The sequence below is a fragment of the Vulpes lagopus genome, chromosome 2 (genome assembly GCF_018345385.1).
Source record: "Vulpes lagopus strain Blue_001 chromosome 2, ASM1834538v1, whole genome shotgun sequence".
Taxonomy (NCBI): domain Eukaryota; kingdom Metazoa; phylum Chordata; class Mammalia; order Carnivora; family Canidae; genus Vulpes; species Vulpes lagopus.
Window position 1 is genome coordinate 48,383,314 of NC_054825.1, and position 27,616 is coordinate 48,410,929.

General features: G+C 40.8%; 1 protein-coding gene across 8 annotated transcripts; it reads right to left on the minus strand.

Moving 5' to 3' along the window:
- Positions 1 to 27,213, minus strand: KIF23 (kinesin family member 23). 8 transcript variants are annotated; one of them, XM_041735342.1, is made up of 24 exons: positions 26,999 to 27,213; positions 25,153 to 25,222; positions 23,759 to 23,887; positions 19,460 to 19,565; positions 18,930 to 19,066; positions 18,612 to 18,721; positions 17,855 to 18,025; positions 16,582 to 16,623; positions 15,748 to 15,860; positions 15,481 to 15,602; positions 14,145 to 14,247; positions 10,922 to 11,001; positions 10,717 to 10,836; positions 10,361 to 10,487; positions 9,498 to 9,656; positions 8,378 to 8,535; positions 7,513 to 7,686; positions 7,043 to 7,222; positions 6,442 to 6,753; positions 3,256 to 3,486; positions 2,231 to 2,313; positions 1,953 to 2,037; positions 1,290 to 1,360; positions 1 to 566 (listed from the first exon to the last, which is right to left on the minus strand). In XM_041735342.1, the coding sequence occupies exons 1-24, from the start codon at positions 27,007 to 27,009 to the stop codon at positions 551 to 553; spliced, it is 2,910 nt and encodes a 969-aa protein (XP_041591276.1). In that variant the 5' UTR covers positions 27,010 to 27,213; the 3' UTR covers positions 1 to 550. The 8 variants fall into 8 exon arrangements, with proteins under 8 accessions (XP_041591276.1, XP_041591251.1, XP_041591244.1 ...); XM_041735317.1 differs by lacking the exon at positions 26,999 to 27,213 and adding an exon at positions 25,446 to 25,569 and having other exon boundaries at positions 1,959 to 2,037; XM_041735310.1 differs by lacking the exon at positions 26,999 to 27,213 and adding an exon at positions 25,446 to 25,569.
- Between the last annotated feature and the right edge of the window lie 403 nt (positions 27,214 to 27,616).

The following is a 27,616-nucleotide window of genomic DNA, read 5'->3' on the forward strand; positions in this document are numbered from 1 at the left end:
TATTTCTTAGTGTTTATTTTAATTCTTTTGGTATATCTAAAAGGTCAGAAAGTGTATATATACATACAGAATTCAAAACAACTTCCTAACATGGTTTTAGTATTGACGAGTCACTGACATTCTTATTTTGAAAGTTTGAATTGTCAAATATGTCTAAAGTGCATTCTTGCAAGCTAATCTATAGCAGCATTTGTTTTGTTTATAAAACCCTAAGTATTCAGACAAGAGCTGGAAAAGTCACAATAAAAAAGTGTGGTCTATATATATATTTCTTTAATCACCCAAGACAAAACAAAAACACTTGTGCGAATTAGTTATTAAGTACACAAGAAATATACAAAACAATAGCATTATAAAAGTTCATATAGCAAGGCATAGAATATAAAAAGTGTGCTGAATCCTAGGTATCTTTGGAACCATTGATCTGCACCAGTGTATAATGTATCTGAGGTCTGTGATATTCAACAAAGCTGCAGTTCTGCAAGATGATTCAGAAGACTCCTGGGATGGCTTTGGAGAAATCACCAACACAAATGAAAAGATGGTCGGGTCATGGTTTCTTGCGCCTAAAGTGTGAAAACCGGCATTTAGTATTGACACATTAATGTACTTGGATCTCCTAGGAATGCTGTCTTTACAAGGTTTTATCGTGGGAAAGTTCAAATCTTCAGAAAGCAATTAATGGTTGCTGCATATCCAGTATTAAATTTAAAAAGCAGGATTCTTGCCTTCATCCTATTGCAGTGATTTTCCAACTTGCCTAAGGAATATGTGTTAAAAATGGACTCACAGACTGAAAAGGTAGATATCTGAAAAGGGGTTTTACTAATGTGGAAAAAGAATGGACCAGACTCTTGGGTGTGCACTTAATAGAAGAAAAGGTATGATTCCTTCCCCTACCATAAATTCCACCACTCAGTTTTATTTTAGCAAACATTTACCACTATAACGAGACAAGGAGGTATGTTCAGAGACTGAATTACACGAAGCTGACTAAAGCCTCCAGCTTCCCTTCTTACAGGGTGATCTCAGTCTAGCCTTGGAGAGCTTTATGAGCATTAGCAAAGTATGAATAAGCATGGGTATCTTCTTCACCTGTCACCACTCTTACCAAGCCTTCTGAAGTTCTCAGCCCTGCTGCTGCAGTCTGCTAGAGGGCCCAGATAGTCTAGGGGGTAAACGGAAACCACATATGTCCTCTTACAGTGGGTGGTAGGGAGAAAGGGTGGTAGTAGAAATACCGTAGGAGGGAGAACACACACAGAAAGGCCTAATTAGTCAGAACTCACTTGGGTTGTGCATGATGCTGGTAGCCAGGTCCCAGCTGAGATCCTGCTCTCATCTCCACAGCCACCGAACACTGAGAGGAAAATCACAGGAGAGGAAAAGATCAGCTCCTCTCTGCAGTCTTTAAAACCCAGTTCTGCTCAGATGGGTTCAACCAAGGTGGAATCCCACATTGCTTTCTAGTGCAGCGCAGCCACCAATGTTAAACTACCAGATACCTGCAGTTTATTTGACACGGGCCACAAAGATGGTGAGCTGCAAGGGTCTCTAGAGATCATGAAGGTAATTTCCTTGAGGATGTTAGTGGCCAGGGCTTGGCCTCCTACCACCACCCACCGTTCCCATGCTCTTTCCAGAGGAGCCTCTCATCAAGATTAACAGTTCCACAAGGAAGCTGTGCTTCTGTGAAGGTTCCCACCATCATGCTAGAGTGATACGCTCTGAGTTGACTCTCGGGCTCTAACCCCACTATACAGAAGACAGGGACCTTGAAGCAGAGAGCTCCAGGAGGAGCAGATCTGAACACAAATGAGTCTCTTGGTAGGTTTGCTGGGAACATGTGAGATCAGACCTCGGCTGCCTCTGAGAGCAGGAAAAGCTGGAGCCAGGGGGTTAAGATAGGTTGCCTCTAATTTTTATTAAGCAGATGAATATTTCACTTTTACCCCTACCCTTGTTTCTACATCAGTCCATTCAGACTCTGTACCATCTGGTGGGGCAGGTGCTGCTGTGGGAGATCTTCGTTTTCGGCTGTGGAGAAAAGGGAAACATGATGCAACAATTAGTTTTGTATCAAAGAACAGGAAAAATATTAGGAATAGGGTAATATCACTACACTCCTTCAGATAATTAATGATACATCTTACAGGATATTATGTTCTACAAGAATGAGCAGCTAAGTAAACCACAGCCCTCTAAAGAGATACATCTGATGATCACTCACCCAGTTGGCGATTCTTGTTTTAAAGTCTCAATATCCGTAAACTGAACAGATTGTCCACCACCTCTTGTCTTGAAAACATCACCCTGAAACCAAGAGAAAAGGTCACCATTACACTTTGATATACCCAAATGATAAACATATATTTCATACTTGATCTTAGCCAAAGAGAAGTGATTGATAAACATATATTTCAAACTGAACTTAAGATTCTACATGAAACAGTAAAGCCCTAATCACAAACACAGATGGTGCTTCAGACTGCTGGGTATTTACTATTAAAATACTTTAGAAATTATCTCTCACTAAACAAAAGTCCAATGCAATATAATCCGGAACATTCTTAAATCGCAAAAACCAATATTCCTTTTTGTTCAATCTATAATTTAAAAACTATACCGAGGAACAAGAAATCTACCAGAAATTTCTAAACGTTCTAAGGCATATTTTCTACTGGGTATAACCGCTCCCCTCATATTACAGTCTTATTTGTAACTCTCATTATAATTAAGAACCATCCTCTAAATTAAATCTGAAATGAAAAGCGCTTTTTTTCCCAGTTACCTTTTACTTCCCTGATTATTCATTGACTCTTTGATCAGAGGAAAATTTTTCTACAGGCAGGGAAGGGAAAGGGCTCTGGGTAGCTCAGTAATAAGAAATTTTGAGAGGTCACATTTGAATGCGGCCTTTTTAATCTGGAGCTGACAAATGGTAGTTCTTTGGGTTTACTCTTAAAGTAGTGGTTAAAACTAACTCTACAAGTACATAGATCTGGAGTTCCTCCAACATAGAATCCTGAGAATCTGAGCCTCGTTTGGTAGAGAGCAGGTGATTTAGTCCTAGTTTAGCAGATTTACAGCCTGACCAGTTCCTTTAGTTTTCTAACGAAGAAACAAAAAGGTTGTATCAACACCCATTTATCTTCGTTAACACTGCCTGTGTGTCATCAAAGGAACAGAGGAGTAAGTAGTTTTTTTTGCAATGTTGACTTTCTGTATGTTTTTTGTCCTGTGTCAATTTTTTACCTTGATTAGTTTAGTTTCAATCTCCCCATCGGAGGCTAGTTCTTGGTGGGTCAGCATGTACTTCTCACACTTAGCTAGTGCCTTTTCATTTGCAACAGATACTGTGATGGCATGAGGGACATGTGGCTGCATGACTGTTTCAGTTTGCACGTTAGAGGCAGGCTTATGATCTACCCATCTGTCTCCTGCAGAGCGAGATCGTCTGTGGCGGAGACGAATTGGTGGTGCGTTCTGATCAGGTTGAAAGAGGAATCAAGAAACAAGCATAACCCAGAATTAATTGAAGGGTATTAGAAGTGCAGCAGGTTTGGCTATGTTAGTTGATGACATTATCAAAACAAGTGCAGAGACCTTTTCAAAAGCTAAATATATTATTCACATAATTTAAATGTTCTCTTTGTATTTAACCACAGAACCAACAAACATCTTTTAATACCAGCTTGTATATTATACATTCTCCCAAGGAGCTTCCCCTTTCAAAATAATGGAAAAGTTCTGGTTATGCCACCAGGCTTTCCTAAGTAGGTGGTATTCAAGAGACTTCTACATTATATCCTCTATCAAAGCCATTATTTGTGCCTGCTATTGTAAAATCATCTCTTAAGTCAACAACTATGTTAAAAGCTTCAAATAAGGACAGTAAGAGAGTGAAACATGTCACAGGCCTCTAAACTAAAGAGAAAACACTCCATATTCAAAGACAGTCAATTGATCAATGCTAATGGACTGTATGGTACAATATGCTAAAGAACATTAGGTATAATAAGATGTATAAAGAGAATATAAATGAAGTATTTCAAACTACTTGAGATCTTAAAATCTCAAATAGAATTTCAAACACAATAATGGCTAAATTTTTCCCCCAAACATTTCATAAAGATTCCAAGAATGAAACTAAAAATGTAGTATCAAATCAGCCTCTGTCAATCATACAATAAAAAACTAGTTGCTTCCAGTCAACTGTCATACGAATCTGGGAAAGTTAAATTTAGCACAGTCAGTCTAAGGCAAAGTATTTCACATACAGGACATAGTTCCAAAGATAACTCATTGCTTCAAACATCTCCTGTTTGTATAACTGAAAGCAAATGAAACAGTCTGTCACAGGCCAAGATCCTCCAAACTGGTCACGTATGAAGATCCCAACTTTAACGTGCCTGTCTGGAGAACTGAAGCATTTCCCCTATAGAATCAGAAGCAACAGTAGAAACGCTAATGTAAGTCATGCTACTACAGAACCTGGAAAATAGAGTTTGCCACAAAAGATGCCCAAGTCTCCAGCAACCAGGAAACTTCCTGTTTTTAAAGTGGCCTAACTGGGGAGCCTTGGTGGCTCTGTCACCTAAGTATCTGCCTTGGGCTCAGGTCACGATCTCAGAGTCCTGGGATGGAGCCCTACACCAGACTCCCTGCTCAACGGGGAATCTGCTGCTTCCTATCCCTCTGCCTCTCCCCACCCACTCATGTTCTCTTTCACTCTGCTCTTTCATATAAACAAATAATCTTAAAATAACTAAAATGGCCTGATGTTGAACAAGAAAGTCATGCTCTTGTGACCTACCAGTTAGCAAAGTTGATAGTTTTCCTGAATACCTTTAGCAATACATACATTATGAAGCAAGCTTCAGAAAGAGGATAGTTATTACAATCTACTGTCATTTATGGAATCAAAGATACAGTTTCTTCCTCACTGAAGTATAAATTCAGTATACTGGACATAATTTTTGGCCAACAAACCTTGATGTGTAGATACTAGCCTAAACTTTGCTGCACTTCTAAAGAGATTTGATTTCAAGTGAGAAGTTAAAGGATCTCTAGTAAATCCTCTTAAATATTTGAGAGCCGAATTAGGTACACCACATTAATGTTAGTCAGGCATAAACAGGCCTTGAATAGTGTTTGGCCTGTAAACTTTCATGAAAAGTCAAGGGGATTTATTAGAGTTGATCAGAAAGACCAGTCACCATAATTTGCTCCCTAAAAAGGTTTCAAGCAAAATCTGCAAAGAACTTAGAACTCAGGATCATCTGTTGTCTTCATAAATACCCTGCAGTTCATCGCTATCTCTTAATAATCAGGAGTGCAGGCCACTGAAATGAAGCTTATCTCTACCCTAAATTATAAGAAAACCTAAAGCAATATAGTATTAATTTGTTAAAAGACAAATTCTAAAAGAGCTATAGTAAGATTTTACTAAATATAGATTCATATTATTAACTTGGTCCATGCGTTCAAAGGAAAAACTTTATCTTAATCCTTAAGAAGAAAATTTAAACATGAATTTCTTTAAACACCCTTGACTGAGGCTGAGCCCTTTTGAGATAAAGGTCTTAACATTAAAAGCAATTTACTAGACATGCAAACCTTCAGTAGTTATAAAACAACAGGCTTGGACTATTCAGAAACAGTCAATGTTAGGAACATCAAAAAAAGTGTGTGGCGGGAATGAGGGACTATTTTATATTAAAAGAGATGGAAGACACATAACCACCTGTAAGGCATTCACTTTGTTGGGATTCTGGATTTAAAGTAGAGGATATTTATTCAATTAGTGTTAACTTTCTTAGGTTTGATAAAGACTGTGTTTATATAGGACAGTGTCCTTGTTAGGGAGGAAGTGTCACAAAATGTAGGATTCCTTCAAAAGTTCAAGGAAAAAAATCATATCTATATAATTGACAATTGGTACATCTAGTTAAGGGGAAAGGGGGATACTGTACCATTCTTTCAACTTTTTGAGTTTGAAATTTTTCAAAATAAGTTTGAAAAAGCAATTTTAAAAATAAAAGTCCAAAAGCAGCAAAAAATTTGAGGAAGGAAAACCAAAAAAAAAAAAAAAAAAAGTGCTCTGAGATACTCATTCACAGATCTTGTGGCTGCTCATTAGTTTATGCAAATGAAAAGCACGGATTACTGTGGGACTCGCCCTATTGACCTGTGTTCTCTGGTGGTCCTGCTGTGGCCAGATGTGTTATAGCTTTTTCAGATGGAAAGCTAGGCCTCAATTTCAGGCTGATTTTTCAAAGTAAATAAAAGAAAAATTAGACTTTCTTTATACTGGAGTCACCCATCTTTCCATTGAACTCTCTGAATCAAGTCACACACAAAACCCCCCCAAAACAAAACAACCAAACCCCAAGATTAGAATCTATGACTACAGTGCTTTAAGAGAATGCTGGCACTAACCCTGCAGCAATGGTCCTCTTCTAGCTCTACCTCATTTCTGAATGTGGGGACCACCTCCCTGCCTTCCGTCCAGTACATTCCTCGCCTTCTGTCTGACACGACACAAGTTTTACTTTGTCCTGGCTCCTGCTGCCTACGCCTTGCAATAGAGGTGACATTGACAGGTGTGTTGTACGGAGGAATTTTCTGCTCCCATTCCGAAATACAGGAAGCTACAGAAATGCTGCTGCAAGAGTTAGAGCGCCTATGGAGCTGCGGCTGGCTCAGGAGCTGCTGGCCGGTGGGAATCTGAGCAATATAGTTACTAGAAAGCTAAAAAAATGGAAGAGAAATTAGTGAGCAAGAACGAAACACTGAGAGAAACAATTCACTGTTTTTCCTATCATTTTAGTACGTTAGAATTATTTTTACTGAGTTAGTATGTATTTTATTCTGAATTTGCATTAAATCTGTGTTTATGCTAAACTTAGGAAAAGTTACATAGATAAGTTGGAGAAATGCACTAAGTAACATAAAACAACAAAGGAGGCATCCTAGAAAGTTACCTAATCTAAATAAATTTCCTCTACTGCAAGTGACTGCCCAGCCACAAAGTACTTACAGGTACTGGTGACGGAGAGACGGCTCTTTGAGTGACTTTTTCCCGGTCCCGCTCCCGAGAGGGTCTCTCCGGCTTTTCGGCTTTGGGTTCAGTAACAATGGCCTTCAGTTGTTTCAGTTTCTCATCTTTGACCCAGAGTTTATTTTGCATCTCCAGCTGCTTGGCTGCCACCCGGCGCTCCTAGGTTAGCCACAGGGACACACGTCTAATTCAGTCACACCAAACAAGCGAGGGCACCAGACCACCCAGTGGCTTTATTTCCTAAGTACATCCGTCCTCCTGGAGTCAGGCAAGCCTCACTGTACCCGCTCACTTGTCATGCGTTTTAAGGGCAGAGAAAGGAAAAGGAATGGACCAAACGGTTCCTGCCACTGCTGCCACCAAAACCCCAGCCCAGGAGCACAGATTCAGAACACAGAGTAGGAATAAAGCATTGTCCCGAAGGTCAATGCCACAGCAGCCCCACTCACACATTCTTTCTCCCACTTCATGGTTGTTTCCGTCACCATGCCCTGCAGCCTGGCTTCCAGTCTGCGTTTGTCAGAAAACTGCCGCTGAAGTTTCTGGTTCTGAGTCTCGAGTTCCTGTTGCAGAGTGCGCTTATCTTCTTCATAGATCGTAGTTGTCTTTTCTAAAATCTCAATCTGGGAAGGCAGACCATTCTGTTGAGGATCTGGCTCGTAAACACCACATGTAGCTGTGAAATAATCTCTTTCCAGTTTGCTTATGCAGCAGGCATAGTTGTGGAAAGAAAAATCATGGATAAAGCAATTCCCTTTTATAATTTCATCTGAATTCCTACCTCCATCCCTAGAAGTGAGAACTTCTAAACAAGTTCCTCAAGAAAAGATGGAACTTTGACTTCATGTGAAAATGATTTTCCCCCTAAAATTAGACCTGAATTTTGTATTTTAGGCTGTTTTCAGAATAGATAACACTGTAGTAGTTGAGATGAGCTTCTGTCTAGAATAAATGGGTAACCCCTAAATGATACTCCATAAATAAGAGAATAAAACTATTGTCATAAGTTGAAAAGCAAGCTATAACCAGAACTAAATTCCAGAAAGCCCTCTAGAAACTCACTTGTTTGGTCCAAGAACATTCTCTCCAATTGCTAAAGTCTAACTCATGAAACTAAGAGTATATTACTCCTCTAATGCTTTTCAATCACATTTCTTCTCTTCTGGGATGAGGTGGAGATTAGTAAAGAGATTAGTAAAGAGGTAGAGATTAGATTACTGGTGAGAGGCTGAGAAGGTGAACAGCTAAATCAGAGAACAGTGCTAACAGCCACCAGCCAGTGCTACACATCCACTAAACAATGCCAAAACAAACCTTATACTCTAAAGTTTTGTTTTTCTTCTCCAGTCGTTCTATTTCCAATTTCTGTCCTGTGATCACCTTTTCTTTCTCATTTAGTTTTCCTTGAATGTAGTTTTCTTTATTTAAAACAGCACTGTCGAATTCTTGTAACAACGCTTTAAACGTAATAGCTGAAACAAAACATGCAAGCCAAGTTTTTACTCCAATTCCAAAATAACAAGTGAAATCAACTTTTATTAACCGGTACTTTGTAAAATGTAGCTATTCGGCAAATAATGAGCCTTAGTCTGTAGCAGAAAACAAGAAGGAAATCCAGCATTTATCAGATCTACTTGAGATCTTCCTAGAAGCTGTTTTTTACTGAAAAACACAATCTTTAATTTTGCATTGTGGCATTGCCTTGTCACCCCTTACAGGTAAGTAGTCTGCTTCAAAACAAATGCAAAAACAATAGTAGATTTAGGATCATTTGGATCCGAATTGAAATCCCTGATACACCAGTTACTTGTTATGTGACTTGGGCAAGTTACTTAATTTTTCTGAACACATTTCCTCCTTTCAAAATGGGTATGTAGATATCACTTACCTCACATCTTTCCTATGAAAATGCAAATGGAACGATGATAAAAATTATAGATCTACTCACATGCACAAGCCTATTCACACTGCTCTACATGATTCTCACACATTATCTCATCCCCACCACACCCTCTGAGGTAGGAAGAGTTAAAATGCCCATTTGGCAGATAGGGAGACCAAGAAATGAAAGATGAAGTCATTTATTTGCCCAAAGGCAGTTACTGAAAGTAATTAGTATTTATGAAGTGCCTTGCAAAAAGGTAACTAATAAGAACTAAAAGCGAAGTATCTACTAATCCTTGGTAGATTTTAAAAAATCTACCCATCACTGTAGATTTAAAAAAAGGAGAGAGAAAAAAAAAAGGGGGAGAGAATACACACCTTACCTGTATCTTACATTTTACAAGATATGGGAAGGTTCCTTGTCAGTGTAATTGAACAAAGCCTTGAGCACTATCAAGTGCAGAAACAACCCTTTAAAGATCTGCCCCACCCAAGAACTCATTGCAAATTTCTGGAGTTGAAATGATCAAAGACCACTTTGGGCTCTTACATTGTTTGTGAAACTCCTCAATCATCATCTGCCGTAAATAGTGTCGTTTCTCTAATGCTTCGATCAGCCTGGGAAGAGTCTGCTCATCATTGATGTCCAGAAGTTCACAGGAAGGCAGAGGTGGAAAACTCTGTAAAACCACCTCTGTAACCAGTGGTTCTGTGTTGAATTATAAAGATTACAAGAAGTTACACAGGAGAGAAAGCTTATTTAAACAAGTTTAATACTTGTGATCAGAACCCCAGTTCAGTCAGCCATGTACTTTGAGTTGTCACAATCATACTTCCTTAAAAATAAGTTATTTTTATTTTTTATTATTATTATTTTTATTTTTATTTATTATAGTCATACAGAGAGAGAGAGAGAGGCAGAGACATAGGCAGAGGGAGAAGCAGGCTCCATGCACCGGGAGCCTGACGTGGGATTCAATCCCGGGTCTCCAGGATCGCGCCCTGGGCCAAAGGCAGGCACCAAACCGGTGCGCCACCCAGGGATCCCAAAAATAAGTTATAAAAAAGGAAAAGAGGGGGAAAATAATTCATTTGGACTTTGGTTCAATATTTTTTTGTTTTGGGCAGCCTAGGTGGCTCAGCACTGCCTTCAGCCCAGGGCGTGATTCTGGAGTCCTGGGATCGAGTCCCACGTCAGGCTCCCTGCATGGAGCCTGCTTCTCCCTCGGCCTGTGTCTCTGTCTCTCTGTTGCTCATGAATGAATAAATATTTTAAAATATATATATTCTTGTTTTGTTTTGCACTTGTTTCTTGAGTGCAAAGGAAGTAAATAGTTCCCTTATGTGAAATCGACCTTAAGGAGAGAGAGGCTGACAAATGTCAGGTGCACATGATGTAACACCGTATCATACCATCTCCAACTGGACCTCCTCGAGCCTGGTTTCTGTATCTTCTTCCAGGCGTTAAACCACATATTGCCTTGTCTACTGGTCTCGCTACTTCAACTTCTTGGGTCACTTCTGCGAATCTCATGACTTGCTAAGATACAAAACACATGGTAGGGTTTGTTTGTTTTTACAAATCAGCATATTTAAGTCTCCTTCAGAAATTCCTAATGAAACAATAATAGGTTGGTCATTAGTTCCCTTCTGTAACTAATGGTTCTGTGTCAGTTTTAAAAATATTTAAAATGTCATTCTTCACATCCAAATAGTTGTTTTCTCCTTAGAAACTCTGAGAATTTAAAGGATAAATATATCAAAATTACCAAGCTTTCTTCATAATCTTCAGCCTTTGGGTTCACACACACGATCATACGTACTTTACCTTCCCCGTCGAAGTAGTTCTTGAACAGATGGGTTAACTTTGAATCTCGGTACGGAACCATCTGTAAATACATTCAAACCCAAATATGTAAGACAAAACAATGCACACAAACAAGGCTATACAAATAACGAAAGGCTGTTGCTTACTTTGTTAGTTCCGTACATTTGGTTCTCTCTCAGGACCTCCATACATGTTCTTAGCGTCATTAATGACTGATTGATGTTTCCTGACAGAAAAATATAGACAGAAGATACTTGAAAACAGTAAGAGTAGCTAAAATGTAGTCCCCATCTGCCTATAAAATCCCTACTTCATAGAAATAGTATATGGAAATTACAAATGACAGGTTTTAATGGCTCAATATGAGAAGCTGTCCTCGCATGACCTGGCAGTATTCAGAAGTATTTTATTTATTTAATGTTTTTTTTTTTTAAGATTTTATTTATTTATTTGAGAGAGTGACAGAGCAAGCATGAACAAGGTGATGGGGGGATGGGCAGAGGGAGAGGGAGAAGCGGACTCCCCTCTGAGCAGGCAGCCTGATGCGGGGCTTTATCCCAGGACCCTGGGATTATGACCTGAGCTGAAGGCAGATGCTTAACCACCTGAGCCACCCAGGTAGACCCTCAGAATACACCCTCAGAAGTATTTTAATAGCTGTGTTTCAGGAGGAGTTGAACACCATCCTTCACAGATTCTATCAAAAGGACTGCCCATGGCATGCAACATTATATACTTCATGGCCCATAAAGTTTCTTCCAAATCTTAAATTCTATGAAGAGTATATTAGATGCAGATGTTCATTATCTTCATTATTAAAATATTATCTCTAAAGCATAACCATTTCAGGCTACAGTTGGCTTCATCAGCACTGAAGTCCCCCCAGCACCTGGAGGGGCTCCTGTTTCTAAGTCATGTGTCTCCGGATCCAGCTAACTCTGTCCCTTCTAACATTCAAACAAGAATTCCTTTTTTTTTTTTTTTTTTTTTTAAGATTTTATTATTTCTAAGTAATCTCTACACCCAGTGTAGGGCTCGAACTCACAACCCCCAGGTCAAGAGTCACACACTTCAAGTATCTGCCTTCAGCTTGGGTCATGGTCTCGGGGTTCTGGATTCAAACTCCACATCCCTGCTAAGTAAGGAATCTGCTTCTCCCTCTCCCTCTGCTCATTACTCAAGTAAATAAAATTTTAAGAGTATATACTTTTAAAAACACATTTCAACCTAATTGGTTTCCTTTATGGTTGTATGTTATTCTTTCAGAAATACTCTGTGAAGTGTCTATGGGCTTTACCCTGCAGCCATGGTACAAAGCCCTGCAAGGTTACCCTTTAGCTACCAGAAGGACAGTGGTCCCCCCTGCAGCCTAAGTGAAAGTTACTTGTTTTCTAAATTTTTTAAGGATGGTGAGCAGAGGAGGCCAGCAGCATTTTCCTAGTCCCCAGCCTGCTATCCTTCCATGTTCCCCTGCAGGCCTGCTCCTGCATCATTTTGGTATCTATGAGGACTACTCTAACAGGTCACCAGAGGGCCCCAACTCCCATAACTCCGGTCAGTCTCTCACTTTACCATGGGAGCCACACAGCTATGCCCACACCCTTACCACTCAGAACCGCACCACCTCTAGAAACCTGCACCCCAGCCACACTCTCCTCTCCTCCTCCTCATGCTTACACCTTAGTTTTTGTTCCACCTGTTCCACATCCATATTACCACTGCCTTTCTGGTTTTACTCCAAAGCATCAGAACCCTCAAGTTTCTACTTTCTTCCACTGAGATAAACCTCTTCCCATCAAGGTGAATCCTTCCTCTTGTGACCTGGGTTCCAGATGCTCTGTCTTATATACAGATACATAATGTCGAGGATTTTTTGTCATCTCACCCGGCTATCACCTTCTCTTCTCCTTGCCAGGTTCTTTAAATCCATCACCTCAAGCATCTGTTCCTCAAGGCTCTGCCCTCAGCCTGTTCCCATCTATCCCTCCATGAATAATTTCATCTCCTCTGTTGCTTCCATCATAGTGGCAAAACCTCAAGTCAAATCTCTCTCTTTCCACATGCATGTACATCCAGTGACTAGGCACTTGCACTGCAATATGCTGAACATATCTTACACAAACTCTCTAACTTCCTACACCTGTACCTCATACTGCTTTCTCCTCAACCAAGATCTTGGATCTGCCCCCTCCCCTCCTGCTTCCTCTCCACATCCAAGTGGACTTACTTCCTCACTATCTCTCCCTTTTCTCCCACCCTTGCCTCCAGAGGACATGACTGCTTATCTGAATTACTGCAAAAGGTTCCCAATTCTTACCATACCTCTAGACCTGCCTTGGTACATTAATTCTCTACACGGGAAAACAATCTTTCTAAAAGACTCATTCTTTATTGGCTTTAAGGGGAGGCTGTATAACAGTAGAAAGACACAAGCTTTGAGAATCCAACCAAACTGGGTTTAAACCCAGGCTCCAGTCTTGGGAAAATTAGGTTACCTCTTCCAACCCATTTCCGCATCTGAAAAATGGGTGTATGAAATAGTTCTAAAAGGTCAGAATCCAGAAATTAAGCCCATGCGTAGTAAATACTATGATACACACTAGTTCCTTAATAATTGGCAACCACCATTATTCCTTCAGGGCAAAGTTCAGGCTTTTTAATATGACAGAGAAGGCCTTGCCTTGCTCTGGCTCCTCAGTTGTCATGGGTCACCAGCCCACACCCTCCCACTTCAGTGACCTTGACTCTGCCATAGTCTAGTTTACAAGTGGCTGCCTCCTCTGTCAAGAATGACTTTAACCCTGTCCTTTGTATCCCACTCAATTTAAATGGGATTAGAATTAAGCTTCACAGATTTCCTCCGTAAACGTCTCCTCACACACATCCCCAGACTGGATGAGTGTTCAAATACTGGCACACAGTAAGTACTCCATAAATGCTATTACATAAAACATAACATGAATGGTTACACTAATGAAAGATTAAAAAAAAAAAAAATCCACATTTCCTTCCAAGTTGCTTTGTGTTCAAAGATTTTTTCCTACCTCCAGAAGCCAGTTTTCACGAGTATGAATGTTGGAATAACTGTTAAATCACTTAACTTTAAGGATCCAGTACTTTACTGGTAACACATACAATATAACTTGCTTTGTATTTATTTTAATCACTTATCCTCATTCCTCAAGAAGTCAGTATCAGTAATATACTGATACCAAACCAGCATAACTCAAGAAACAGCACTGACCACTACACCTAGCCTCTAAATTATCAAAATTGAAGACAGTTTTGCTTAACCACCTATCAATAAGCAGATGACTGGCATTACAAGTCTTTGAAAGTAGCAATAGATAAGTACTGTGCTTTGCTCACCAGCTTCACGTAATCTGTTCCCTTCTGCTTTTGTTCGGTTAGTTCTTTCACTTCCAGCAAGATCTACCAGGGACAACTGGCTTATAGTGATTTGTTCCTTTTCCTGAAGGGAAGATCGTAATGCAAATGTGAGGTATACCTGGTTCACAAAGTTCTTTAAACAAATTATTGAGTCTTAAGTATCACATTTGCACAATACAAAACAGTAGGACCAAAGGATACAAGTTTTGGGGGGAGAGTTTGCTAAAAGCATATGTTCAACATACACATGGTAGTGACGGTGACTAGCCCATTGTCTGGTCTTCCACAATGTACTCTAAGCTCCATGAAAGCAGAGACTGCCTCTCAACCAGTGTTCTTATCTCTAGTACAGTACCTCGCACTCAGGATCTGAATCTGTGCATGCTAAGTAGTGTGTCTAGAACAGGCCTATCCTAAATTTTTCCATAACCAGATAGGTAACAATTTTATAATCGAGCAATTTCAAAATACTCTGTTTAATAACAAATGAAAAGCAAGAGGTACTGATTTGTTATATTAAATGTGTTTAAAGGACAGCAAGTGTATGTGGAGGTGTGACTTAGTGTTTTCTAGCTAACATTTGTGAGTGCTGACTATATAAGCCAGACACTGGCCTCATAAGAACTGTACTTGCATTGCCTGCTTTAATCCTCACATTATAAAGAGTTTATCACAGGTCAGACAGCTAGCAAATTAATAGGACTGAGAATTCAAGTCCTGCTGGTCTTCAGTACCCTGCCATACCATGTCCTCAGGCCATGTGGAAACCTTCATGATAAGGTCAAATAGGATTATACTTTAATAGCTTAAAGCTTTTAAATGATTCCTATTCAGGATCAAATGCTTTTACTAATTGATGTAAGCCTTAGAGTGTGACAGGCCCAGCAGTAAAGGATGATCAGCAAATGGGAGGCCTACTGGCCTATCAGCCAAGGGAAGAACAATTTAGAATTGTTATCTCCTAAACTGTACCTACCCTGGAAAGTTAACCGCTGACATTTTAAAACCATTAACTGAATTCCCACATACAAAAGGAGTCTTCAGAGATAAAATAATGACTCATACATACTTATTTTATCTCCTCTATTCAAGAGATTTATAAAGATTTGTAAACCTTTTTCACAGGTTCTCAGGTTCAATAGCCAGTTTCCCAAAACCACACTCTATAACGCAATAGTTTTTAAATGTGATGAAGTCATCACCCACATACAATAATTCTAGAACAGTCTTCATTGCAAACTTCCCTGATTTAACTCTAGTTCCAAATACTAAAGTTCAGTTAAAACAAGAAAAACACTGCCCACTACTAATTTACCTGTAAGACATTGTCTCCATCTGCATCCAGGGGAGCCTGAACTAATTTAATGTTGAACACGCTATGGGAACGGCTGGACTCACGATTCAAATGTGTGTTAGCAATACGTCTCTTTTTCTGGCCTGTGATGACAGAGAATCATTGATCACACCTGAACTCAGTCATTACAGTATACATGCTTTCTACTAAAAAGTACTGCCATCAGATTATAGTAGCAACTCTCAGGATTATATTTCAGATTTTCCTAATTTTAGCTCAGTTTCTAACCTCTCCAGAAAACTTCAAAAGCCTCCTCAGTGGATTTCACTTCTACTTCTGTACATCCTGCAACGTACATGTTATGGTTCTTGTCTTCACGAAGCAATTTAGATTGTGGTGGTCTGTGAGAAAGAAAAAGACAGGAGTCTAAATAATGAGATCCTAATTATCTCCGTTTAAGACTACGACTAAAATGCCAGGCCACATGACATCAATTCGTACAGTGGGAATAAGCCTAGCCAAAAGCTCCAAAAAACAGTAAACATGGGTAAGTAAGTAGAAGAGTACATAGTCAGGATTAGTTACACAACAGGGTCACAGGAACCTATGTTGTTTTAGAAGCTTTGCTCTAATTTGTTCTAATAAAGCACACAACACTTACTAAACACAGAGATCAAAACATCATAGCGACATCACATGCACAGGTTAAACATCATTTCTAGCATTTCCCTAATTTCAAGGGATCAACAGAGAGAGCTGGTTCTGACATCAGTCAGCTGGTTCTGACATCAGAGTCAGCAAAAGACAAATTCAGGAAGAGTTTGGTATATACCAGGAATGGCAATCTTTTTAAAGTGGCTGGTCAAGTTCTGATCTGCACAGTAGGGTAAGGATGGAAAGGGTGCCGCCTGTTGGGCCTCCACATCATGAACGGTGGGAGAAGAAATGTGTACCAGCCACCATCCCTCAGTATATGCCCAGGTGGCAGGGAGGGAGGGGCCTAGAGGAAGCAGCCAGCCCAGGGCCAATGAAAAAGCACATACATGCAAACATGCCACAGATGCCAACCACTAGTATAACTGCACCCTTCTCCTGAAGAAAAAAGTCAACAGCCTCACATACACAAAATCTGTGTTCCTCATGGGCGTGCTGCAACTGTTCCACCTACCAAAGGAATAAGGGGTAAGTTACTGTTTCTACAGCAGCCAGGCTCAGTCTAGAGTAGTGAGAGTCACAGTGAGTCCGCTCTTTAAAAACCCTCTACTTGTAATATTTCTTCATCATATTTAAAAATATTTTGAAGTTAACCCAGCTCAAAAAAGCAGGTTAAACACCACCCTAACCAATTAAATCTGAATTCAGTGCCAAACATGCACCCAGTGAGTTCATTCAAGGAGTTATCAGAAAGGTTACAAAGGCATGCAGGGCACGTTTGTCAGTCTTCTTTTTGTAAACGAAAACCAAGATAGGCTTCTATGAAAATAATCTCATTTAGAACAAACCAAACAGAAACGTAGCATATGAACAAAAAATGAAACAGATTGGCAACAATGAATGACATCACAAAAAAAAAGCTGGTTATACAGAACTGATACTCTGAAACAGATGGGAAAGTAAGGAATCTATCAAATGCTTAATGTAATTTATTAAACCTGTTCTCAGTCTAATGGTTTTCTAAATATCCAGCTGTTTCACCAATAATGTTGAGTTAGTTTTCATATTATTTATGTTCTGAGGGGCCCTAACAAAGCACTGAAGATAACCATTTCACTTAGCAACAAAACCATCAACTCAAGAACAAGATAGTAATGTGAAATGAGACTCCAGAGTCTGCTCTGGCACAAATGCGGATTGTGATGCCAAGCTGTAATTGCTTGCTCTTCAGTCTGAACCGGCCAAGACCCAAGGAGATCTAAGGAGTTGTCTTTTAACTCTGGCAGAATGAGGATACAGATGTCACTTCATATTAATCAGTGATGAAAAGGTCTGTATTAGTTGTACAGACAACAGTTCTGGGCTCTGTTCTGTAGAGATCTCCAACTGCAGATGGTTAATGTGGCTACCAGCTCCCAACACTAAGCGTAAGGTTCTTGAAAGGTAACCCACACGCATAGCCCCAAGGCCAAGAGTTCTCAAGAGTAATGTCGAAAATGAATATTCAGGTCTCTCTGCTCCTTAGATGCCTCAACCCACTAGTTCCCGAATATAGGTGCATACCTGGTTAAGAATAAAATTATGCGTTGAACACCAAATGCATGATATACAAGTTATATTTCACTATGCAAACAAAAGTAAGCATTATCACCATTTATTACTGAGAAAGCTAAGGCTCCCTGAGGTAACGTGGCTTCCCCCAGGGTTAAAAGGCTAAGATGGGACTCTCTTCACTACTTACTTAGGCTTTATGGGATCAAACGGCACCTCTTCCAATAGATCATATATGTAATTATTATATATTTCAATATAAGAGACAAATACACCATAGACACTGTCTTCATCAACCTCTTCTGCTTTGCAAAATTCTTGAACATTTATCATATCTGCAAACTCTGGGTCTATTTGTCGTCTGAAAAAAGAAAAAAGCCAAGCATGCTCTTATATGTTGAGTCAGTATCAAAAGTTAACTGATCCCAAAGGGAAACTAAAAGATCGAAGTTAAATGACCTGTCAGTGCACAAAGCCATCTGTTTGTACTCATGGTCAGCCAACAGTACCCTCCCATGTCCTCCAGATACACAGCACTGGCTTTTATATCCTCTCCACCCAGACTGACACCTTCTCTGAATAGTAATTCAAGGACTGTGTGCTCAAAACCAAAGAGAACATCTGAGCAAACAAACTTAATTAAGAACATTTTGGGACACCTGGGTGGCTCAGCAGTTGAGCGTCTCATGGTGTGATCCCTGAGTACCAGATCGAATCCTACATCGGGATCCTTGCAGGGAGCCTGCTTCTCCCTCTGCCTGTGTTTCTGTCTCTCTCATGAATAAATAAATAAAATCTTAAAAAAAAAAAAAAATTCTTCAACTTTGATCTCACTAAAGTCAACTGTCAGACCAACTCTCCTTCATGTTCATCATTCCCTATGCCTAAAGACACCACCAGTCAGGGCTCCCTTTGGGCCAGTGTCACATACAGATATGAATACTCACTTGCTAGAGGGGGTCTTTGGATTGGGCATGGCTTCTCTTTTCTGCCGCTCTAACAAGGCATCAACTTCACACTGTATATCCATGCTATTCCTGTCATTAGACTTAAAAACCTGAAGTGGGGGTAAAAATCATACCAAGATTTTTTTAGAATTTGACTTAAATAGCAAGAAACACATTTAAGAAATGAGAAACATTTAATACTTCAGGTTTCAAAATGTATCCAGTGTATTGTTTTCCTTTAACACTACTGTATTTACAGGTATCTTGGTCCCTTTGTCCTCGAGTTAAAGAGTCACAACACAAAAAAATTATACTTACATATCGCTTAGCTTGAAATGACCCTATACTGTTAAAGATCATGTCCAAACAGCGAGGAAGCAAACCTCCTTCCCCTGGAGAACCAGTCATGGTGTGAGTTTTTCCACTTCCTGTCACACCATAGGTAAAAAGGAGACCTACAATGGAGCAAGTCACATTGAATATATATTAAAAGTCACGCTTGGTTATACCTTAAAAGTCCTCCACTTTTAATATTTACTCATTGAATTAAAAAAACTCTTAAAATTAACCACCTCAAAAAAACAGGCTTTAGGGGCACCTGGGTGGGTCAGTTGGTTAAGCATCTCTGACTCTTTATCTCAGGGTGGTGAGTTCAAGCCCCGAATTAGGCTCCACACCCAAGGTGAAGCGTACTTAAAAATTTAAAATTTTAAAAAGCAGGTTTTATACCACCCTAACAAATTAAACCTGAATTCAAGACCAAACATAACCAAATATATAAGTATCAAAAAAGCTTTATCAGAGGGGGATAAACAAGAAAATGTAACAAAAACTCCAATAAATCATACCATTTTTGCCATGAATGAGGTCATCTACCAAGGGATTAGCCACAACATCAAAAAGCTCCTTCTGGGTGGTATGAATCCCAAATACTTGTTTAAATGAATACTGAGTCTGTGAAGAAGGAAAAAATAAAAAGCATATGAATGGACTTTCACTCTATCCAAGCTAGAAATATATCTGTTTAAATGTATTCAGATGTTTCTTCATGAACATTTAAAATCTAGACACACAGAAAACATAAAGTCTTTGAACTTGAAACCCTTAAAAAAGTCATGACATGACTCAGTTATATCCCTTATAAAGAGAATGTGGGGGCAGCCCAGGTGGCTCAGTGGTTTAGCGTCACGGTCAGCCCAGGGCGTGATCCTGGAGACCCGGGATCGAGTCCCACGTCGGGCTCCCTGCATGGAGCCTGCTTCTCCCTCTGCCTCGCTCTCTCATTCTCTCTCTCTCTCTCTCTCTCTGTCTCTCTCATGAATAAATAAATAAAATCTAAAAAAATAAAAAATAAAAAAATAAAAGGGCATAGCAAAAAAAAAAAAGAAATAGCAAAAAATAAATAAATAAATAAATAAATAAATAAATAGGCATAGCAGCATAAAACCACGTGTTTTGGTGTACTGTCTTAAAGCCAGAAATGGGGTGGCTCAGTGGTTTAGTGTTGCCTTCAGCCCAGGGTGTGATCCTGGAGACCTGGGATCAAGTCCCACATCGGGCTCCCTGCATGGAGCCTGCTTCTCCCTCTCTCTCCCCCTCATGAATAAATAAATAAAATCTTAAATTAAAAAAAAAAAGAAATGAACTATAATCTCATTTGAATTCTTCTATGAAAGAAATGTTAATTGTGACCTTTAAAAAAAAACCAATACTTCAATTATCAAATTTCTATCAAAATATGATTATTATAAAGTTATAACCCTATTACCTAAAATATTACAAAACTCCTACTTGGAAAATTAGTTTGGGGGCTGGGGTATATAAATATATTTTCATGTAAATTGAATTGTCCTAATTGTACAGGGGCTGGAGTTCTGTTATTTCTGTTTTTGTTCTTTTTCTGTTTTCTTGTATTGTAGACACTGCAAGTGTTTCTGTGATCTTCCCAAATTTCACAGTTTTTACTTCACAAATGTCAGTGCTGAGCATTCACTAGAATCTATTATGGACTATAGCCTTTGTCAAGCAACACCCCTCTTTCCTACGTTAAATACACTTGTCCTTAAATTCAGCCTGTACAGATACGACTATCATGACCCTTATGTTTTTAAAATTAGCAGTCTCCAAAAGGAAACAAGTATAGATCAGTACTCAAATACACAATACAACAGGTGACTCTCAGCATGTGCCAAGCACATGGAGCATGTGCCAAGCACTGCCTTAGCCTAGCAGTGAGTCATTTAATTCTGACCTGTGATTAGATACTGCTAATTACCATGCTCATTTTAAAACTTGTTAAAGATCACACACCTACTTCAGCTAGGCTCTCATTTCTTGGAAGGTTTTATTGCAATCCTGTAAAAATAGCAGTAGAGTTCACAAGAAGAATAAGGAATCTTAGGATGGAAAGGATACACATAAAATAGTGCTGACAGCTCAGCCAGATGACCTCCAAGTCCTTGTGAACAAAGCCCTCCTTTCCAGTAAAGAAAACTGAGCCCAAGGGGAGGCACTTGCCCAAGCCTGCAGTGCTGACTGGTGTCACAGCCACTTCCAGTGCAGCTCTGCCTCCTGTCACAAGGCAGTGAGAAAGAACTGTTAATCCCCACCAAGCTTGCTGTCTACTTTACATACTTGAAATTAATCTAACAGAGAAGTGAAGTTCTTCACAGCAAGTCAGTTCTCAGTTATTTGACATCTTTGAAGGCCCACTCCTCATGAAGCTGTCCCAGAATGTTCATCCTTCGTCCACTGAATATTCATTGAACGGGGAACAGGACAGAGAAGGCACACATCCCCCTGAAGCTTACACTATAGCAGAGGAGAGAGAAAATAAAACTCTTGATGTGCTAAGTGCTATCAAGGAAGCACATAAAGGGCAGACTGGGACAGAAGCAGGGAAGGAGGGGATCCCTGGGTGGTGCAGCAGTTTGGCGCCTGCCTTTGGCCCAGGGCGTGATCCTGGAGACCCGGGATCGAATCCCACATCGGGCTCCCAGTGCATGGAGCCTGCTTCTCCCTCTGCCTGTGTCTCTGCCTCTCTCTCTCTCTCTCTGTGTGACTATCATAAATAAATTTTTAAAAAATTAAAAAAAAAAAAAAAAAAAGAAGCAGGGAAGGATGCCACTTCTGATAAGGTGGTCTGGACATTCTCTCTGAGGAGGTGATGTTTAAGCTGAAATCCACAGATGAGGAGCCATTCATGCTAAGAGCCAAAAGAAAGAAAAAGTCCATGGCAAGAGGACCGCACTGAAACAGGATTCGGGCTTATCCAAGGAACTCAGGACTGGATGATTAGGACGAGTTGACAGTGGAGAAATAGAGCAAATTAAGCAGGATTTTGCTCATTTAACAACTATGCCTCGAAAAATTTTAAACAGGAAAAGGGTCAGATCAGATTTATACTTTATTTATTTATTAAGATTTATTTATTTATTTATTCAGAGACAGAGAGAGAGGCAGAGACACAGGCAGAGGGAGAAGCAGGCTCCATGCAGGGCGCCCGACGTGGGACTCGATCCCAGGTCTCCAGGATCACAGCCCGGGCTGCAGGCAGCGCTAAACCGCTATGCCACCGGGGCTGCCCAGATTTATACTTTAAAAGCTCCCTCTGGTGGCTTTGTGGAAAATGGATTGGAGAATAGATTCAGAGTGGAAGCAGGCAGTCCAGTTATATTTCAAAGTATGGTCAGCAAATCAGTGCCCCTCTGAGAACTGGTTTGTTTCCTGTCTAGGAGGAGAGAATTAAAGAAATTGAAGTTTAGAAACTTTTCTAGCCATTTGACATGGCTGCAACATCCTAGCATGTGATCAACAGGTTCATCTCATTGAACAGATCTCCATGGTCTAATTCAGATGGCAAAGCTGCACAAAAGTATCCAATCACAATGCACTGAAAAATTTAAAAAGCTGTTCCTTCACCACAGATCCTTTGAGAAGCACCAGTCTAGGTGATTAACAGCAGGGCTAAGACAGGGACAAGGGCAGTGAAGATAGAAACAGAAGGACAGTTTCACATTGGAGAACTTATAGAATGTACTGGTCAATGGATACAAGCAGGAAACGCACGGTACTACCATTTATTGAGAGGAAATGAGGAAATGATTTAGAGGGGAAAAAAAATCAAGAGTTCTTGTGGACACATAAAATTTGAGATGCTTACATGACATGCAAACAGTGGATGTTCCAGCTTAGAGCGGACATGAGGTTTAGGTTGGAGATTAAAATTAAAAAAAAAAAAAAAAAAAACCTCCAGAACTATAAGCAACATTTAAAGCCATGGGAAAGTGTAGAGAAGAGAGCCCTAGGTGTAGCCAACCCCAGCACTGAGAGGTTAGAAAAGGAAGAAGAACCTGAAGAGGGTGGCCAGTTACAGCTGAGAACATGGAGACCTGGATGGGGAGACGGAAGAGGGCTTCAGGAAGGATGGTCCTGCTGACAAATGGATTATGACAAGAGGTGTCCATCCAATGTGAGCAATCCAGAGGCCACTGTGGGCTTCTGACAGTCTCACAGGAGCAGGGTGCATGAGGGTGAAAGGCAGCTCAACAGAGAGACAACAGCCTGAATCCATGCTTCCTTCTGCACTCCCATAGTCCATCTCTTTCAGCACACTGATTTATCTATATAAAGGTTACCCTTTTCTATCTGGTTCCCCCAGCTCAGCTGAAAGCCCCATAAAGGCAAGGATTGTGTCCTACTCGTTTTTGAAAATCTCCTTCTGCCCTGCAGCTTTAGTGCAATGTTTGAACTGAACTAAACTCACTTTGCTCAAGATTTTATTAAACAACACTTCAAAGGAGGTCAAAACAAATACAAAACACCTATTGCTATTTTAATCTGCACATGAAATTGTGTGTCTGTATGTATAGCGACCTAGCACAATCATTCAAGATCCCAAACCTATGCTCTAAAAAACAATAAATATCCAGTACAAGAAACTGCCTCATATAAGCAATCCCCTAACTCAAAGAATACCAAACATAAGCCTATCCACACTTTATATATAGAGGTTAGAGGGAAGTAAACAAATTTTTCAAAAAAAAGTAGAAATGTGAATTGTGTTAAATGTTAAAAAAAAAAAATGGAAAAGCCATTTCAGGAGAGAACATCTCAAGTAAAAACAGCTTGGTTCCAATGGGAATTACCTCCTTATAATCTCCATTTCGGTTGAGCCTGTAACCCTCAGGAGTATGAAGTTGAACGGTTGTATTATTGATCACTTCTATGCAGCACTCTTGATCAGGAAGGCTCAGTGGGCGCACCCTACAGTACACCTGAAATTACAGGAATGTGCTCCAGAATGAAGGTTGACTACTTTTCATTTAAGCTTCTCATTCATTCATCCAACATTTGGTCTCTCAGCATAAGAGATTTATATGAACTTAGAGCTATGAAAACCAAAACTTGCTACCAGACATTGTCAGCTATAAACAGATCTATCAGGTACGAGGAGTTTTAAATACACATACAATGAAAATAAATTTGGATGACAAAAGCATCGAATCACTATTATACTGGCACAAATTGAGTAAATTTATATTACCACTAATATAAAAATCTCTAAAATCGATAACATATCACACAATGGGGATCCCTGGGTGGCGCAGCGGTTTAGCGCCTGCCTTTGGCCCAGGGCGCGATCCTGGAGACCCAGGATCGAATCCCACGTCGGGCCCCTGGCGCATGGAGCCTGCTTCTCCCTCTGCCTGTGTCTCTGCCTCTCTCTCTCTCTCTCTGTGACTATCATAAATAAATAAAAATTAAAAAAAAAACATATCACACAATGAGAATTATCTGAAAAGCTGTTAGAATTTGTTGATATTGGATATCAAATAAAACTTGACAGCTTAACACTATATACCAACAAATGTAACATATATACAAATAAGTATAATATACAAATGAGTAAGCACATCATCTGAAATACATCTTCTTAATCAGTGATAGGGTCGAGGAAGAACTATTCAGCTGAAAATTCAAAGCATCTGTTTCCCCCCACCTAGAACAAGAGACACATTCCGGTGCCAGTGAAGGAGAGAGAACCAACCTTCTTTTATTTGCCATTTGTCTTTAAAAGAAAGTCCCAAATCCTGAAACTCATGAAGTACATGCAGTTATGATGAGTTACTAGACTGAATTAAGCTGTTCTACACCAGTGTCTTTACGGAGCATACTATCAGTTACTATTTAAAAGCCCCGAAGATGGGAGAGGATGCTCATCCAAGCAGAAATTTCCCTGCCTTCCAAAAGAGAGTAGAAGAATTCTCCGGGACAGCTGACGAATATCTTTCATTATCTAACTTTTCAAGTTATAGTTAGAGGAGTTATGCAACTGACATACCCAAACACTTCATTTTACTAATGAATCCTACATAGAAACAAAACTTTGAAGCTGGGACCAGACTTACCCATTTAACTAATGTTCTCTGACTCTGCTTCCATAGCTCCATCCCTTCCAAGCATACACAGAAGACAGAAGAGGACGGAAGAAAACACACACACACACACACACACACACAAAGTCACAGGGAGACCTTACCCCCACTGGGTCTTTAAGACTTGTTTGGGATCCTTTCTTCACTAGAAGTTTCCTGGGCGTCTTAGTCCTCCTGGTCACAAGTTAAAAAAAAAAAAAAAAAAAAAAAAAAAATCAGTTCAAAATAACATACAAAAACCTCACCTATAATTCACAGAGACAGTCTTCCTCGGGTTTATAAAGTTATCCCTGAGCAGTTCTAAAACATGACACCCCAAATAATGTTAAGAATAAGCTGCATTAGAAGAAGAATGTTTGTGGGGGGAAAAAAAAAAAAAAGAATGTTTGTGGCTCACCTAATGCAAAAGTACGGCAAATTGGGTTCAGGAGACGTCTTCAGTACTAGATAATTTTCTATATTTAAACTAGCTTGCATATTTTCTTGGACGACAATTTTACAGAAGCACTACAGATTCGAAAAATCCATAGATAACTGAGACCTGGTTTATCCTCAAGACCTACATGCACACCAGCGCACACACTGCCCCAACCTCCATCGCCAAGGCAGGCTGACAGGTGATCAACTTCACGAAATGATAAAAAAAAAAAAAAAAAAGCAGATGGGGAAATCCATTCTTTCAGCAAGATGTACGTCTACACATTCAAGGAACAAATTATCGGAGTTCTCTAAGCCGTCATCCTTTGTCCTCGAACACAACTGGGTCTTCCCACTGCCATTTTTTGCCCTCTTACAATCAGAAGCTATTTTGGGGCTTCATCAATCAAGCTGTGGGCTTTCCTCCACACTGCCAGCCCCCACAGTTATCAAATCAATAGCACAGCTGAACATTTAACAGTAAAATTAAGCGCGGCAGAGACTGCATAGAAAAATCAAATATTTTCATGACACGTTTCGAGAGGAAACAAGGAAGCCAATTAGCGTTTCCAATACAAAATATTATAGTGGGTCTCCTAAACTCAATATATATATATATATGCACATACACATATATACATATCCCATATATATATACATATATAGGATATATACATATACATACATATTTACATATATATGCATATACATATCCCATATATACATATATGTATTATACATAAGCTCGATATATATAAACTCAATATATATACGCATACACATATATATGTATATCCACATATATATGCATATATATCCCATATATGCATATATATGTATATATACATATATAATACATATATATACTCTATATAAACTCAATATATACACACATACATACATATATGTACATATATATTATACATATGTAAACTCAATATATAAGTACACACACATATATGTATACATACATTATCCCATATATATACATACATATGCATGTACATATCCCATATATACATATATATTTACTCTATATAAACTCAATATTATACACATACACATACATATATAAATTCTATATACACACACATATATGTATACATACCTATCCCATATATATACATATATACATGTATACATATACGTGTGTGTATATATACATATGTGTGTGTCGTTGTTGTTTTAGGATAGGTCTTTACTCCGGCCCCTAGGATAACCAGCTGCTCTGCCGCTGCGGGCGCTGCTTCCCGGGCGCTGGGGCCGCGGCCTGCGGGCCTGCGGGGCGGGGCTGTCACGCGGCCCGGCGCCCGGCGCGCTCCCGGGGCTCGGCCTGCCTCGACCTCGAGGGCCCCCCGCGCCCCCGCCCCCGCCCCCGCGCCCGCACCCCCGCGGCGCCCCCGTCGCGGGACCCCACCCGGCACAGAGCCCCCGGGGAGGGGCCGCCGCGGCCCGGGCGCCGCGCCCACGCGGGGGGCTCCCCCTCCGGGGCCGGCGGCCGGTGCAGACCGAGGGGACGCGGCCGGTACTCACGCTGGCTTCATGGCGGCGGGCGCCGGGCTCTGCGGGGCGGGCCGGGGAGGGCGGCGAGGGCGGCGGGGGCGGCGGACCGCGGGAAGCGGGACCCGGCAGCCCAGGCGCGGCGCTCCGGGAGCCCAGGTGAGCTCGCGCGCGGCGCATTTCAAACGGGCCAATCAGCGCCCGCCCGCGGGGAAAGGGGCGGGGCCTCGGAGGAAAGGGGCGGGGCCTCGGCGGACGTGCCGGCTCTGCCGGAAGCGGGGCTGGTCTCCTAGGCGACCGCCGGGCGCGGGCGGGAGCTGCTGCTGCGGGGCGGGGCTGCGGGGCGGGGCTGCAGGGCGGGGCTGCAGGGCGGACCTCGGAGGCGCTGAGACCCCGCCCCCCTCCCACGTTCCCCGCCGAGCGGCTGCGGGGTTTTTCCCTGCGGTACAGGAAGCCGGCTGGAAGGGCAGGGCCTCAGGGGACCCCCCCAGCCCGCAGCGTTCCCGCCCGGGAGCTGTGCCTGCACCTCGGGCCCCCTCCCTGGCCTCCACCCCACCCCGCAGCACGCGGGCTCCCCCTGTGCCCTCCACCCTCCCCGGACCTCCCTCGCCGCTGCCCCCGCCCTTCCGCAGACACGCGCTGTTCCATCCA